At 43.8% G+C, this 16,437-nt stretch overlaps 3 protein-coding genes across 3 annotated transcripts; 1 reads left to right on the top strand and 2 right to left on the bottom strand.

Moving 5' to 3' along the window:
• The first annotated feature begins 57 nt into the window (after window positions 1-57).
• Window positions 58-970, top strand: LOC108052941 (protein C19orf12 homolog). The gene is made up of 2 exons (XM_017135502.1): window positions 58-545; window positions 633-970. Exons 1-2 carry the CDS (start codon window positions 344-346, stop codon window positions 851-853), a joined length of 423 nt encoding a protein of 140 aa, XP_016990991.1. The 5' UTR covers window positions 58-343; the 3' UTR covers window positions 854-970.
• LOC108052938 (vacuolar protein sorting-associated protein 18 homolog) lies at window positions 916-4,325 on the bottom strand. Its single transcript, XM_017135498.2, has 5 exons — window positions 3,947-4,325; window positions 3,226-3,884; window positions 1,746-3,171; window positions 1,524-1,675; window positions 916-1,464 (listed from the first exon to the last, which is right to left on the bottom strand). The coding sequence occupies exons 1-5, from the start codon at window positions 4,227-4,229 to the stop codon at window positions 1,000-1,002; spliced, it is 2,985 nt and encodes a 994-aa protein (XP_016990987.1). The 5' UTR covers window positions 4,230-4,325; the 3' UTR covers window positions 916-999.
• Window positions 4,326-6,690: 2,365 nt separating this feature from the next.
• LOC123037978 (uncharacterized protein DDB_G0286175-like) lies at window positions 6,691-14,209 on the bottom strand. Its single transcript, XM_044461089.1, has 2 exons — window positions 13,972-14,209; window positions 6,691-10,318 (listed from the first exon to the last, which is right to left on the bottom strand). The coding sequence occupies exons 1-2, from the start codon at window positions 14,207-14,209 to the stop codon at window positions 9,447-9,449; spliced, it is 1,110 nt and encodes a 369-aa protein (XP_044317024.1). The 3' UTR covers window positions 6,691-9,446.
• Between the last annotated feature and the right edge of the window lie 2,228 nt (window positions 14,210-16,437).

Genomic DNA, 16,437 nt, shown 5'->3' with positions numbered 1-16,437 from the left:
GGGAAACGATGTATAAAATAAGATGTGTCCAAAAACGAAATCCATATTTTGCAGTCGATAGTGCCATCGACTTTTGTGCAGCTCTAATTTGACGCTATGCGATCCGCTCTGCTCGACTCAAAGATTTTTGTATTTTTGTCGCCGTTCCGTTGCCGTAGCGCAGACGCTATTGTTTATATTGTGAAGTTACTTACAAGTTTGAAAGTCTGAAACCAATCGGTTAAAACCTGGATCGACCTTGATCGGGGGCACGTAATCGAACCGATCGCATACGCATACGGAACAAAGTCTAAACAGGAAGCACGAGCATTGCGAAATTCGGGCAAAACCACGTAGCCGAAAGATGCCCATTGATACGAGGGAGCTAATGGAGGCGATAGCCATCGTGGCGGACGAGCGCAACGTGCGCGTCACCGTGAAACAGTCAGGCAAAGGAGCAGCCATCTGCGCCGCCTGCTCATTCGCGGGCGGAATGCTCCTGGGTCCCGTGGGACTGGCAGTGGGCGGGGCCGCCGGAGGCATCGCCGCCTACAAGATGACTAGCGGTAAGCTGAGGGCACTTGACTTGGAGGTCCCAATTTCATCAACCCCATCGTTCACGAGCATTGACCAATACTTTTTTTTTCCCACAGGCTCTTTCAGACCACTTGGTGAAGTCATCCTGAACGACCTGACGGACGCACAGCGCGAGCAGCTGGTGCAGCACGTGTCCAAGGCCGTGGCTGACATACATCCCACCGACGTGGTTATGCTCCTGCCGCTAATTGTCCAGAACGCCTCCATCCAGCAGGCAGTGCTCAACACGGTCATGTCCTTTGTGACTAACGAGTTGCGTATGCAGATTGTCGATTGACCTGCCGCGCGGAACAGTAGGCGATGGCCAGGTAATTGTAAAATTCGGGGCGCGATCTTAGTCGAAACCTTTGTGATCTGTGTAGGTTTATTAATAAATACTCTATATGTACATAAATATTTGGATAGTCCGAAAACGTGTGGGCACTACTCCCACTCGACATTAACTTGCTCCCAGTCGTCGACGAATGGTTGGTCGATAGTCTCGATTAGGAGGCCGCAGAACAGGCAGTCCGCCGCCAGGATGTCCTCGATCTCGGTCTTTAGTGCTGCTCGATTACGTTGCATCTCGATTGCCTGTTGTTTGCCCAAAGCGCTAGGCTGCGCCTGCACCTCAAGTTGCTGTTTCAGGGTGGTGAGGCGCCGACCCTGCTCCTTGGTCAGCATGGGAAAGACTTGCTTCTCCAAGCAGTCACTGTGGAACTTGTGTCCGCAGATGAACGCGAAAAATGGCTTTACCAACAGCATCATCTCACAGATGCCGCACGTGTCCTGCGCGTTCATGGTAATGCTGTGTTGGCGCAGATGCTGCAACTCGGCGCCGACGCGATCGGACTGATCCTGGGTCTCGGCCATTTCGCGCTGCAGCTCCTGAATGCGATGATTGTAATCCTATTCAGGAATGGATCTGTTTGAAAATGGGACAACCCACATTTTAGCCTTCCGCTTACCCTTAAGGCATCGCAGATCGCCTCTTTGAAGTTGTCAATCTTCTCAAAGTCGGAAAAGAATGGCAGTAGGTCCTCGATGCGCAGAAGATCACACTCCTTGAGCAGATTCAGCGCCGTCTTGACATCGTTCGTTCCCTTTATATCGTGGTATGCTGAAAGAAAATTAGGAGCATTAAATTGATGCCTGTGTTTGAGAAATGACCCTGCACTCAATCAAAATACCTATGCGAAGCCAGAGCTTGCGGCGCATCTTGCTGTCCGACGGCCTTGAGGCAGTCTCCTTTGCCAGCTTCATGTCGAACTTTAGTGCCAGATCCACTGCGGAGACCCATTTGCGAAGCATGCACTCTAGGAACACGCAGGCCTCAGTCACGTTTAGGTCGGTGCATACTTTTAGGGCGTAATGGATGTCGTAGTGCACGAGGCTCTCGTCACGGCCCTGGATTTCAAGGTACTTCATTAGCAGCTTGGGCTCGTGCTCCGCGTACAAGTGCAGCAGGAAGTTGTGGATTGCATCATTCGTTGTGTTAAGCTTGTATATGGCAAACTCGAGGTATCGCTGCGTTTGCTCCCGCTGCTCTCGAGTTTCCATGATGATTAGCGTGGACACCAACTTCTCCACCTCCAGTCGGGGGCCTTGGGCAATTAGGGCGTCAACTGTGGGCTTCGGCAGCTTCACCATCAGCTCAGGCGCGTACTTGTAGAAAAGTTCCGGATTGCGCTGAGTGTTTAATGTTTGCAGTGCTTCGGCAAAGCACTCGGCCTTCAGCTGTTGCCCCACCACTTCCTCATAGTCTCCGATGGCGATTGCGAACTGTGCCATGTTGTGGGGATCCGCGTGCTCGGCGATCAGCTGCTGCACGGCCTTGCGATTTAGCCGCGTACAGTTAAGCACAGGTGCCTCCACCATGAATTCGTCGTACTCCGTCTGCCACGCCCTGCGCCACTCCTCACTGTGGTCGGGCATGTTGATCTGGATGAGGTAAAGGTCGATGAGCCAAATGACCAGAGCCTTAATGGCGTTCGTTTTATCCTCGTCCATCTCCTCTTTTTCCACTGGCTTGGTGGTTAGTCGGCTAAGGCGTTTCTTAACGTAGTTGATGATAGGTCTCTTGTCCGGTAGCACCATGAACTTTAAGCACACCTCTTCGAAGGACTTCTCCGTCTCCGCGTAGTAGTCAGCTGCCACTTGGTAGGATCCGTCCGTGAAGGCGGCATCCGCCCGCTGGCCGAGCACGATCTGCAAGTGCTGGGGGTCCTCTGCTGCATGAGCCGTGGCCAACTCGTACTGACCCTTATCAAGATATATGCGCCATACGTTTCGCTCCTCGCGTGTCACCCTGAGGATGAACACGTTCTTCACGGTGTAAACGTATATGGCGCCGCTGAGTTCGTCCCGTTCGATGTTCAGCGGTTTGCCCACCCGGGCCTCGTCGAAGGTTTCATGGTAGACCTGCTCCTGGTTCAGCAGGCAGATGGCCCGTATGTGGTCTGCGTACAGCAGTACGGCGTGGTACTCCGTCAGTACAAACGCTTTGGGAATGTTTAGACGCCGCTCCTCGTACGACAGGTGCATGGCCCTATCAAAATCCAGGTTGATCAGCGTGCTACCTATCAGGGTGGCCGAGCTGTTGCCTTCGATTGAGAACTGAAACCCCGAGGTGTTAACGGACTGATGTTGTCTTCTGGAACAACTACTTACCTCGCCCACACGGATGCCCTCTCCACAAAGCCAAGCCCACTGCTTTGGATACTTGCTGTTGGGCGGCGCAAATAATCGCAACTGCGAGTAGTTTAGGTCGGTTTTGCGCTCCTCGCAGTGCGGCTCCTGCACACCGCTCACGTAGCCTGCGAATATTGGCTGCAGGGAGCGCTCCTCTGTCTTCAGCGTCTCCTGGAATGTGTAGATGCACTCTGGACTGGTGACCACGATTATGTACCGGCTGCTGTTGGGCACCCGCAGCAACTTGAGGCCCGTAATGGGGTATTTTGAACGTCCCAAGCCCAGGTCATAGAGCTGCTTGCGTTGGACGTGGCCGTCGGAGGCGGGACTTAGTTCCGTCTCGAAGATGAGGCCGCGACTAGTGCCGAGCAGAATGGAGCCCGTGGTCGTCTCATTGCCATGGTACGGATTAAATGCTACGGCCGTGATCTCGTGGTCCTTGAACTTCTCTATTCGCCGCACCTTTAGCTGTTGCGCCTGGGTAGACTCAAGGCAGTGTATATACAGGAAGTCCGGTGAAACGCCGGCCGAAGCAGACTTTGGCACCAGCGCGATGATGAGGTGGTGGCCGGTGGGGTCCAGGAATATTCGGGTTATCTTGTAGCCAGACCCCGAGAGGTACTTCTCCAGTGTTGCTTCTACCAGGACAATAATACCATTAGGAATAGCTGGATTAAAATGACCAGGTGAGTTCACTTACCCCCAGGCGGGATCGCGCGCGGCAGGAAGAAACGACACAAAGTCGTCCGCTCCGCTGTGCCCAGCAGACAGACAAGCCAGTTCCGCGAGACGGCAAGGTGCATCAAGTCTCCGGTGCAGTTGCTGGGTATACGGAGCACCATCTTGTGCCTGCTAAAGATCTCCTCTTCGTCCGTCTCAAAGGGATTGCCGGAGGCGGTGGCTACGTAGGAGTGAGCAGCACCCGTGCCGTTACGCTCGATGCGGGGCAAGAACTTGGGCTGATTGGGCATTGCCTGGGCCATACTTTTTTGCGATGTTTACTTCCCGATACCCAATAAAATAATAATACGCCCACAGCAAAAGTGATGGCACTTGGAATATCTATGATTCGATGACCACTCAGCGAAGGAGCTATCGGAGGGCAGTAGCTGGTAGAGATGGACGCGATAGGCAGCAGCGTTTCGCCAATCGAAATTTAAACTTATAATCGTTACAAATTTAAATGCAATTGGTATTTTGGCGGCGAGGGTGATTCCAAGAAACCCTGAATCGTGCACATGTACATGAGACCCAAAAAGCAGTGAAATACGATTCGTATATTTTTTTGTTTAGTTTTTATTAATAATTTGTGTTTGCTTTGTATACATGTAATTATATTATTTATTTATATATATTTATGTTGAATGCGTGCTTTCCTGCCGTTGTTAAACATGTTTCAAATGGGGCAGAATACTTCAGCATGCAAAATGCCATCCGTTTTGTTAAACATCTTTCACACTCCTGACTCGATTTATATTTGTATTTTTCAATTTGAAGTACTTTTGTTTTCTGCTTTGCTTCAAAAAGTCTGTGCTGCGGCACAACGTCAGCTTGCTTCATAACAATGCGCTCAGGGGGGTGTTGTTTGATTTTCAATAGGGTTAGTAATAAAAATGTACAATTTGTTTGTATACATGTATGTTTGTATGCATGAAATTAGTTTCTTGTTATTTGTGCAATTTATTTACTAATGTGTAATTTTTGCTTCATTTTTTGATAATAAATCATCTTCTGTCTCCTTTCCTATTTTTTTTTTTTAATAAATTCGGACTTTAAAAGTGTTCGAAAATTCAGATATATTATGTCTAATAATCCTAAAAAAAAATATTTATATTAGTTAAATTTTTTTTTTTCAGGATTCCTTCAAGTACAACTAATCTGCATATAATGTGCGTGGATTTGTATCGCTGGGGGATGTGTTTGCATGTAAGTGTACCTAAATCTGCATCTCAATCCAAATTTCTGTTGGGGTCACCTTGGCTGCCGAGGGCGCCGTGCCTTAGTAAAATATGCATGTGAGTATGTATAGCCGAAAGTATGGAAAAATGCAATCGCATATACAGTATTTGACTATTAGATAAAATCCAAAAAGTTCGTGTTTCTAGTCTGATTCACATTCTTTTATTTTTGTTTTGGTTTGCTTGCAATTCAGCTTAATCATCGTTATCGCTTACTTGGCGCTATACAATTAATTTTTAAAATTTAAATTTTGTAGTTAATCACAGATTTTTGTTTTAAATACCGAAAAGTTAAATTAATAAACAGCGTAGTTCCGAAATGTATTTGGCTTTGTCCATATAAATATATGCATATAAACCTGTTAACATACATGCATATGTATTTCATATAATATAGTACATAATTTCGACTAATAATTTTCAATTATCTAATTGTTTACCGATTTAAGTTTTGTGTTCGAATTTGTAAGAATTTTTTTTCTTATCGAAGTATTGGATGCTTGTGATATGCGTTGCATTTTTTTTGCATTAATTTTTCTCTTGTCGATCATAAAAATTTTGCTCACACATACATGTACAAGGTACTTGTGTGGGTTGTGTGTGTGGTTTCTCTTGCATGAAAGAGTGACAGATAACAACAGATAGATAGATATTTAGATAGAAATTCAGTGACTGTCAAACGTCTCTGATACCTTAACCTTAATGCATTTGAGTGTAGTTTTGCTTCTGGTGGGGTAAGTGCGTCAAATATTGGTATACATATACGTTTTTATTTCTAAGATATCTTTATACGAATTTTAGAGCTATAAACTACATTAATATGATTCAAAATCTTCTTATTAATGGTACGAAAATATTCGTCTCCTTCAGTTTATTTTGGCCATGCTATTTCCTCATCATTGGTAATTCTTCTGGTTGATTACTGGTCGACTGCGGATAGGGGTTTCAGGTCGGGGTACGTGCGAAATAAATGGGTCTTACAATAAGTTCCCTGTGCATTGGTTAGCTTTCCTGAGTTTTTTCCGATGTATCCATTCGTGGAGGTCAAACAAAAGGCTTTACAACTTTTTAATTAATTTTTAGTAGTACCAAATAAAGCATGTTTATCGTTTGGGCCGAGAAAAATATATTTTGCTGTTTTTTCTTAAAATTATTTGTTTATTGTTTAACATATGCCAAAAAGTATAATTTTGAATAGGCTTAACTGGATATAGATACATAAACAATACGTGTATAAAGAAGGTGCACAAAAAATAATACAAAAGTTCGCATTCACAGTTTCGTAGAGTATCTAAACATAAATTTTGAAAGACAGATTTAATGTCTCGTTTGAGGTAACAAATTTAAAAAATATTAACAGCCAAAATAGAATTTTGAACAAACAAAGAAAATTAAAATTTTCATTTGTCAAAGATTTTTAAGATCACAGTTTGTTTTGCATTTGCATTATTTTTCGTTTTTGTCACTGATTTTCTTTTTGTATTCGTTTCAATAAAAAAAAGTAATAAATTTAAAGAAAACTAAAAGCTAATATAAAATGAAATTAAAAATGTTTGTTAAAGTTCAGAACAACCAAGTATAATATACATTAAAATTATATTATATAGTGAAAAAAAATAATAAATATGTAAAAAGTAAGTGTAAGTGGAAAAATTTTAATCTATGCGAATAAAAACATAATATTAGGACACTCGACTGGGGAAAGCAAATGTGCGTAATAGCTTGCCCCTCCCATTTCACCTATCCCATCCTTTTTGACAACCTTCCCTATACGAAAACTCACAAGGTTGAATAAATTAATTAAGACTACGTCCGATCTGCAGTGCGCACCTGCCCGATACTAATGTCTGATTACTAAGAACGAGCCTGAGTACGCTGTAAGCCATATACTTTAACCTGGATGGAACTTCGCTTCAACGCTGATAAGGAAATAGACCTTGTGAAACCAATGCTGATCACAAATCCCTATTATATCTACGGAAGTCTGATCCCGGGTTTTCTATCCCTATTATTAGGGTTCCGTCTGGATAGCATGGCACAAAGAATACTAATTACTTGCCTACAACTGTTCCTATTCCTACTACTGCAATCTGTATTTATATTTGTTACTGCCCATGATGCTGCACCTATGTCTAAATTTGTTTGCGAATGACAAGAAATCGGAAAACTCGCTCTTGATGATGAAGATGATATGCCCCATTACAGGTGTATTGATTGGAAGATTTTGTAGCTGTCTTTCCAGGCGTTCTTGTATTACATAAGTGTGTGTTATTATAATATAAAGTGTAAATTGGTTAAATGTAAGAAATTCCTGAGATATTCAATTGATACACAATCCTCGTATTTTCGTTTTCTTATTGACTTTGAATTGTTTTCTAACACAGATTAGGGAGTTTTTTTGCACTTCCAGTCTGAGTAGGGGCAGTTTTTATCTTTTCTAGTTACATTTGTTTTATAAGGTCCCTGAAGTGCCGATAATCTGATGTCCCATGAAAAGATATTGTTTTGCAGCTCCCACGTGAGGTATGAACAATGTTCTGCAGTGCAAACTCTTGCTATTTCTGATCTAACGGTTGTGGATGTGTTGCAAGAGCTGGATATTCGCATTTCTACTGTTAAAAACATAGTCTTCACTCTGATATTTGATTTACTCCTTTTTGTTTAACATTCTTTCTGCTCTTCAGCCTGCGACTTGGTTTTACATTTAATTTCAGAACATTTGTACTTCGCTGGTGGAAAATCACTGAGTTACTTTACAGTTTTGTTAAATGCGTTAATCCTCGATTTGCAAAAATGTTTACAGCTCTTCTATACACCAAACGTACTAGTACTGGTGCTTGTGCGTTGGTAGTTGTACATCGGTATATATTGTATACGGTAAATGGTGTAAAGTACATGCATGTACTTATACATAGACTATAGTATAATTGTTTTCTTTGACTACACGTACGCATATGCACATATACATGCGTGTATATGTGTATATATAAAAAATGATTTTAATTTCTGTTACTTTATTCGTCGTAAATATGTATAAGTAGAAAAAGGGCTTTTCCACTACTTACTTGATATTTTATCCCTGATAACGTTTTACTTTTGTTTGTTGGTTGGATTTGTTTGTTTGCTTGTTGCTTGTTACACTTCTCTGATCTTTCGACTTCATGTTTAACATTAGATTTGCGTTAATCTTACATTATTCTTACATTAGTCCTACATTTACATTAAAAAAAAAAACACACATCTCTTACTCTACATATTTGTTCTTACTGGATTCCGACACTTTAGAGAACGCACAATAGTGCAGCAGTTGGCAAATAAAATAGGATAAAGAGTAGATACTAGCAAAAAAAAAAGGTTTACATATGTATGTGTTTACATTTTTGTTGTATGATGACTGTTGTATGTGACCGTTTAACGCTGTTGGTGTGTGTTTAAACCAAAACAACAAAAATTGGCGCTGGACTGTGGGGGCTGGGCGGGGAGGTGACGGGGCAGAGCCTGAGTGCCGGTGGCACTAGACAGGTGGCTCAGATTATGTTTAAGATTCGGTTGCGATTTTGAATGCAGTTTTATCTTTAGTTTCAGTTTCAGTTTGAGTTACAGATTCAGATTCATTTGCAGTTGCGTGATATGTACCGTAATTGTTTAATCCGCACAGCGCCAGCCCACGCCCCCAGCATTTGTGTGTGTGTGTGTTATAGTCCTTCTTTCTCTTCCCATTTCGCTGTCGTTAATGGTAACATAACTCTAATCCTAATAAGTATTCCCTAAACGCAACTTCACGCTTTTTGTGTTGGCCTGCTCGTGCAGTTTCCAGAGGTATTTATGATTTATCGAAATTATTTACACGATTCTTGAGGTATTGCACATGAAGCAGCGAAAGTGCTTCAACTACTATGTAGGTGAGAGAAGCACAAATAACTAATGGTACGAATAGATACAAAAAAAAACTCTGGCATAGTAATAATCGTAATAATTACGTAACATAAAAGTAAGAATAATAAAACAGTTGACGCCAAAATATGCCTAAGCTTAGAGTACGCACGATAATTAATAATATAAACTAAGACCTAGTGCAGGCTGAGGACCCCGCTCGTTTCCTGGAGAGGGGTCATCGGTCCAGTGCAAAAACAATGGGCAAAGTATGTGTAGCTGGTCTGGGCTGCTGCTCCTTGGCGTCCGCCTGACAGACGGACTGGCGGGCAGGCTCGTTCTCTAAAAAATGGCGTTCCAGCTTAGCTCCTATTGGATGCCCGGCGGCGGCTGTCCCAGTTCGCTGGTGAAGTCGAACAGGCTGGTGCGCGGATGGGAGAGGGCGTGGTGGTGCTGATGCGGGTGGTGGCCATGTCCGTGGCCGTGGCCCACCAGCCCGTGTTTGATGGCCGACGTCTTGAGCAGCCGCTTGAGCATACCGCTCGAGCCGCGGTGCTGCAGGCTCTTGTGCGTCGTCAGCGAGTTCTTGGTGCGATACCGTCGGTGGCAGAACTCGCACACGTACAGCGTGTCCGACTGCTCGTGCTTGTCCTGGAAGTGCCGCTTCAGCGAGTAGTAGCACGAGAAGGTGCGACGGCAGTAGGGGCACTCCTGCGGCTCGTTGATGCCCCCGCTGGTAGGCGGCGGCATGCGGAGCGGTAGCTGCGGAGTGCCTGCCTGTGCGACGCCCCCTCCCGCTGCCGCCTGGCTGCCAGGACTCGAGCCGTTGTTGCTGTTCGTGTTGCCGTTGTTGCTGATTGTGTTGCCATTGTTGTTGCCGCTACTGTTGCTCCCGTTGCCCCCGCCGATAGAAGTGGAGGAGCAGAGGTTGCTGCCAACACTACTGCCCACGCTGCCCGGACGCGGCGGCGAGGTGGCGTGGCCCAGAACGTGGCCGTGGGCGTGGCTATGCAGGTTGTATACGGCGGCGGCCAGGCTGCCGTTCAACGAACTGGTGGGCGAGGTTAGGGCCGTGGGCGGCGACGGCGGCGATGAGGTAGAGCTGGCGGGCGATGTAGCTGCGGAGCGGGTGATGCTGTGCGGTCCTGCACAGGAGACAAAAAAGAAAGGCGTTAGAGCGGTTGGACTGGGTGCGATGGCTGTTGGTGGTTGGTGGGGTTGTCGGGATCGATTCGAATTAGCTTAGGTATATTTATTGGTATAGGTATCGGTATTGTATTTGATATTTATATTGCTGTTGTGGTTGTTCAGAAAGTATGAAAATAAAAGTGCAGTTAAAAGGTATAGATACATGATTGATTGTCGTTCGGTTCGCCGGCCTTTCGGACGACTAGGATACGGGAGGGGTAAGGGTGGAGGTACAGGAAAGAGGATAGAGGAAGATGTTTAAAATAAAATACGGTAGGTTGGTAGTAAATGCTTGAATGCTCTATTTTAGCATTAAGAACTTCCTGAATTGAGTTGAATTTAATTAAAATTGGTTGCTAGCAGAAAATAGAGGTAAAGCGTTAAGTACAAATATAAAGGTAAATATAAAGGCGTGTATTGGTTAAAGTTTAGATTTAATCTTCTGCCCCTAAATAGGCTATTCCGAACTTAGTTTCCGGCTCGTCGCGCTCTTTTATTTATACATTCTGTACAGAACGAATCGGAAACGGTTTGGAGTTGAAACAGAAGCGGTTAAATTTTTCGATGACTCGACAAGTTCGGACCTTGATTTTGAAAAAAAAAGTTTTTTTGCACGTCTAAGCTTTTGTTATATGCATATGTGTGGAGTTATGTCAGATACGTAATTCTACTTAAGTGTACTAACTGCTTTCCTACTTGAGATACCATCCCAGCCCGTGTCGAGCGTCTGGTAGCAGCGAATCCGATTCCGAGTCCGAGTCCGATAGGGATTCGGATTCGGAAAAGAGCATGCATGTACCGACAACCAGTTGTACTCGACAGCGGTCTTAGAACGAGGAGTTTGGGGTATTTGCATCTGATATGTAAACTGTACACTTGCGACTACTTCGTAGGCGTAAATAGGGAAATTGGGCTAGCTAACAACCGATTGTACAAATATACATATGAAGTACGAACGAGTTACACTACAAACCAAACAAAGTGCACATGCAATCACAACACGAACGAGTGAATGAGTGTCTATGAGTGAGTGTGTTTTTGTGTGTGTTATTTATGTAGGGTAGCAGGTAGATTAAATTGTCGCTAAGGACAAAGGCCACAGATGCAAGCAAGCAGCGTATGACTGTGAGGCAAGCGAGTAGCGAGTGGCATGCAGAGATACAAGCGAGAGCAAAGAACCAAAAGTAAAGCAATAAATTTGGAGCTAATCGCATTTCGAATATGGATTTCAGATGTGTCTTGCGAGCTTTTGCTCGTCGGTTTTGATCAATTTGGCTTGTTTTAGATACGGTTGGTTAGGCTGGCTTAGTTTACTTTGCTTTTCTTTTGAGAGCAGATATGGAAAATAAAACTAAACGAAAGCGTTACATAAATAATAAACTATGTTTGCAGTTAGTAGTTGGGCCCCTACTCGATTAAATAGATCAAGCGTAGACAATGCGTGGCGAGACTGGGATTTAATTCTTATTTGTCGTGGCCCTTCGACAACGCAAACTTACCAAAACGAAAAGCTAAATATTTGAATAGACTGATTTGTAAAAATTTATTTGTAGTTGCAGCGTTCGTTTTCGATTTCTTAGCTCTCTATATATTCGTACTTATATTTATAGTTGTAAGTAGTATTCTTTGTACATATGTACATTGCATATTTTTACAGTTGCATCAGAGCGGGAACAGGAAGTGATGAGACAGAGAGAGAGAAAGAGAGAGGAAAGAGACAACAATACGAGTACTGGAAACGCAGATGCCAAGTCAACGCGGCGTAAGAGGAGCAGAGGTTCGAAGATCAGATGAACTGGGGATCTGAGAAAGGGGTGTTAGCGGGTGTTGCTTCCAAGGGAGAAGTTGGATCGCCCCGCATCAGGGCGAATCTCCTCGGGACATATACTGAAAATGTTCAAATCATTTAAGAACAGGCGATATCGCTCTGGTCACTACGGTTAGTAAAGCTTCAGATATAGAGAGTAGAATTATAGATAGGGAAAGTGCCTCCCGTGAGCTAAACGACCTGATGTTATGTCTAAGAGTCGCTTTGCTATGGAGTATTACTTGTTAGGCGTGTAAACGAGTTGTATAAGACATAGCGAGTAGGAAACAAAAAGGCAGAAAGAGAGAGAGATAGAGAGAGAGGGATAGAGCGAGATCGACTACGGTATCGAGTGAGTGAATCGTACTTACAGATCGCAGATGTTCTTTGTACATGAGTGGTTTGGCTATAGCTACGGCGAGTCTAGTAGAAAGTGAGAACGAGAGCGGGGAGGAGTTCGGAGCGCGTGAGCAGGCAAGACATGGTTACAATATACATAAGAGTTCTTAGGCGGATGGTGCCAGAGCGGTGGATAGACGAGGAGAGTGCGTAGTAAGTGGCAAGTCGGCCAAGGCTGGCATACCACAAAAGATGGTCGGATCTATTGTTTTCTATATAGAAACAATTTTGACAGAATATATCGATAGCGCTGGGGTGGCGAAAACGCTCGATGGATCGTTAGTGTGTATGGTAAGTAGGAGAAAGATACAGAGGAAGAGAAAGGACTTGTACAGATAGATTTAGCCGAGTAGAGATGGCTGGGCTCAAGAGAAAGGCAGTGTGTAGATCGAGGCCATGAGAGGGAGATAGCATGTAATGTACTAACTACGTATCGGCGCATGGTCTGATACTTGGCTACCAATGTAGTTTAAGGTGTTGGGCTAACCTTTAGCAAGCGCGCGATCTTCTACTTTGACAGACTAACGAGTAGCGGGTGCGGGTAGCGAGGGGCTGGTAGCGAGTAAAGTTAAAGTTGCAGCTCTTGCGCTGGTGGATGGCTTGAAGTCAAGTGGAGCCAGCTCACATCCCTCTGATGCGGACCAGACTGTGGATGTTACAGATTCTGGATTCTGAGTCTCTTGCTCCGCTCGACAAATTGTGTTCTATGTGCGGCCTGTGGTTGTAGCTGTTGTCTGGTAGTTTTGGTTGTTGATGTTGAGCCGAGCCGAGTCGCACCAAGCCACGCCCTAGTAGTTGCACATTTATAGCATTAGGCACAAGTTGACCGGCAAACTAGGGGACTTACGTCTAAGGTTTATTTTTGTTCTTTACTTCCTATTTTAAGTTATTCGTCTACGAGTTATGTATATGTTATATATATTTTTACGAATATATATATGTATGTTGCTTTATATAAGTATTGATGCTACGGAAGAAAGCACTTTATAATCTGTTCAGTTTGTCCAAGTCGAGTGGGAAATTATGTAGATATTCAGAAAGGCAACTTGTGCAAGAGAGCTCTAATTGTAAAATTGACTACGAGTACGTTATATGAGGTATAAGGTAAAAGAAGGCCACAGAGTGTAAATAGTGTATATTCGTATTCTTTATACTGGTCCATAGGCATGAGTTATGAAAAAGTCAGCAAGTCTACATCGATGTACAGTTTGATCTGGCTAGTCTAAGTCTAATCTATAAGAGTTCCAAATATTCTCTTATGCCTAGCTTACGTCTAATGTGTTTTGTTAAGCAAATTATAGCTCTATTGTTCGTAATCGTCTCCCCTCCCCATAATGGGGTCTGCTCTCTTTGTTCGTCGTGTATAATAGATTGGTAGGTATGTATATATATCACTACATATTGGCATTGCTTTAAGTTTGAGCTAAGTCCTAGTCTAGGTCTAGTTGCTCGTGGTGGCAATCGAAGGGCCGTGACTTCTGCTGTGACTGGGGCGGTTACCGCTCGTAGTGCGCTGGTTTAGGTAGTAGTCGTACAGCGTCATTATCTGTCTCTGCTGGATAAGCAGCTGGTACTGGTCGTTTAGCGGCATTGGTCGCTTTGGATACAACCCGGGATGAGCGCGATCTATGTGATCGGTCCCGAGCAGAACTGTCATGGGAGTTGTAGTGGGAGTCAGGGTCAGCGACGTTAATAAAAAGGGGCTGGGGGTGGGTGTGGGAATGGTGTTAGTTGTCATGGTCGTGGTGTCGTTCTTCGCTGGTGGCTGTTGGTGTTGACTTTGCTGTGGCACGCTGCTAGGGCGACCCGGCAAGGGCGTTAAGTCTCAGATCGACGAGTTGAACTGGTTGTAGAGCTTTATGTCCTTCATCTCCATTTCGCCGGGCCGGGACTTGTGGTAGGTATAAATGTGCGTCATGAGCGAGTTGCGTGAGCAGTAGACCCGCTCGCAGATGGCGCAACGGTATTCCTCTTGGCGCACGGCGTGCTTGTCGGCAATGTGGCGCTTGAGCGAGGCTTTCGAGCAAAGGAGCTTACCGCAGAGCTGGCATGAGAAGAGTTTCTTGGGCGAGTTTCCTGCAAATTGGTGGATTGGTGGATTTGGATTTGGTATGATTGGTATTTGGTTGGTACTAGTGCTCAAATAGTTTGATCGGGTCGAAACTTTATCCTAACTACGAAAAATGACCGATACTTTCGTTTGGTGTTCACACGAAAGACTCTCGGATTCGTCTGAGCATTTTTACGCTAGGAGGAACTGAAATGCATAATTAGCCACTGATCAGAAGAGCAAACAACTGCCGATGTGTGATCGAGTGTCTGGCATGGTAATGGCAAAGGAGATACATAATTAACATAACATATATATACATAAAAATTATAATATAGATATATTTCCCGACCAGTCGCTGCATCACCTTTTTCTCCTGTGGACCGCAATGGAGTGAGTGAAGAGGAGCGTTGTGGTGCGCCACCACCACTGGCGACTGGTAAAAGGCGGCCGTGTTATCGACTAACAGTTTACAATTAGGGTTACGACTAGCGTTATCGGTTATCAGTGATCAGTTATCGTGTAATAGTGGGTTGTGGGTTGTGGGTGTAGGTGGTGGGACGGTCTTGATTTGGATTAATATAGCGATCAAATGTTAGGCCTCGATGATCAATTGGGGACACTTAGAAAGAACATGGCAAGGTAAGGCGATATTCTATGCTCGATGGGTGATGACGAAGAGCGGAGTGGAGTGGAGTGAATCAGTGGTCCCAGCACCAGACACTCATACAGATGGCGTGGACACAAATACAGCACATTTTTAAATCAGGATCGGGGAATGGGAAAGGTTAGTTAAAGAATCGAGATCCGCAAGTTCCAAGTTCTATTTCGGTGACCCAGGGACCAACAAAGGGGCAGTGGCAGGATAACCAGGGAGGGGTAAGAAAGAAATTCTCTGCACGCAAAACGATTCACTTATATACATTCTATTTTATTAAATAATAACACGATATCAGTTTGTTTTTATTTATGAAAATACTCCGTTTTCCTACTGTCTGTCTGAGTGTGTGAATGTGTCTGCGTTGCGCTTGTTGTGTGTCTGTCATTCGACAGATTTTTATAAACTTGTATTCCGATTTACGTATAACGAAATTAACGGGTATTTCTCTGTGTTTCGGTTCGGATTTATTTGTTTTGGTTTTTCTTTTATTAGAGCTGGTGGTTTACATTTACACAAATACATCAAATTAGTAATTAATAAAATTTTTTATTTTGCTTTGCATATATATGTGTGAGGGTGTATTTTATCGGCTTGCCGCTTGGGTTAGTTCTAGTGCTGGCACCTTGCTTATATACAAGTGTACGTACAGGAGACATGTACATTTCTTACTAGGCTAGAGTGGAAAACTTAATAGTTTTTATTGTAGTTTGAGTTCGAGTTTTTGGGAAAAACAATTCGAAAGTCTCGTTTAAGTGTCGCCAAAGAAAACTTTTGTTTGCTACTTTAGTTTTATGACTGATGCTGCTTTTTGTCCTGGCTGGATCTTCGATCTGCCTTGGTTTCAGTATGGTTGTGGTAGTTATGGATATTGGTATGGGTTATATTTCTACCGTTATAAGTATGCAAGCGTCTGTGTACGAGTGTTTGCAACTAGATGAGATATTTTATTGTATTGGCTTGTCTTTGATTCTGACCAAGCGGCATAAAGCGAGAAAAGAAGTAGAGTGATTTTGACCAGTAAGGTGGTTGTGTACTCTTTCCTTCGCTCCCTTTCTCCACTCAACACCGTCTGGGTTCTATTTCTATGCATATTCTATTGAATTTCGTGGGTAAGCCGCCACTTTTTACTGCTTCCTCGGATTTGCTATTTTACTTATGTATGTATATCCATGTAGTTACTGCATTTTTACTGTTGTTTAGTTTATTTCTTAAATATCGGGTATTGTAATTGTAATTGTATTTGTAATGTAATTGT

The sequence above is a fragment of the Drosophila rhopaloa genome, unplaced genomic scaffold (assembly GCF_018152115.1).
Source record: "Drosophila rhopaloa isolate 14029-0021.01 unplaced genomic scaffold, ASM1815211v1 contig_3, whole genome shotgun sequence".
NCBI lineage: Eukaryota > Metazoa > Arthropoda > Insecta > Diptera > Drosophilidae > Drosophila > Drosophila rhopaloa.
The sequence above is the reverse complement of the archived record's forward strand: the minus strand, read 5'-3'. Positions and strand labels throughout refer to the sequence as shown.

Bases quoted from the DNA above. Each gene is read 5' to 3' on its own strand.
- LOC123037978 (XM_044461089.1), bottom strand. From the start codon at position 14,209: ATGACAACTAACACCATTCCCACACCCACCCCCAGCCCCTTTTTATTA. The intron at 10,319-13,971 runs GTAACCGCCCCA...AATATACCTAAG, and splicing joins AAACCAGCGCACTACGAGCG to CTAATTCGAATCGATCCCGA.
- LOC108052938 (XM_017135498.2), bottom strand. From the start codon at position 4,229: ATGGCCCAGGCAATGCCCAATCAGCCCAAGTTCTTGCCCCGCATCGAG. The intron at 3,885-3,946 runs GTAAGTGAACTC...TTGTCCTGGTAG, and splicing joins GCGCGCGATCCCGCCTGGGG to AAGCAACACTGGAGAAGTAC. The intron at 1,465-1,523 runs GTAAGCGGAAGG...ATTCCTGAATAG, and splicing joins CGATCTGCGATGCCTTAAGG to GATTACAATCATCGCATTCA.
- LOC108052941 (XM_017135502.1), top strand. From the start codon at position 344: ATGCCCATTGATACGAGGGAGCTAATGGAGGCGATAGCCATCGTGGCG. The intron at 546-632 runs GTAAGCTGAGGG...TTTTTCCCACAG, and splicing joins CGCCTACAAGATGACTAGCG to GCTCTTTCAGACCACTTGGT.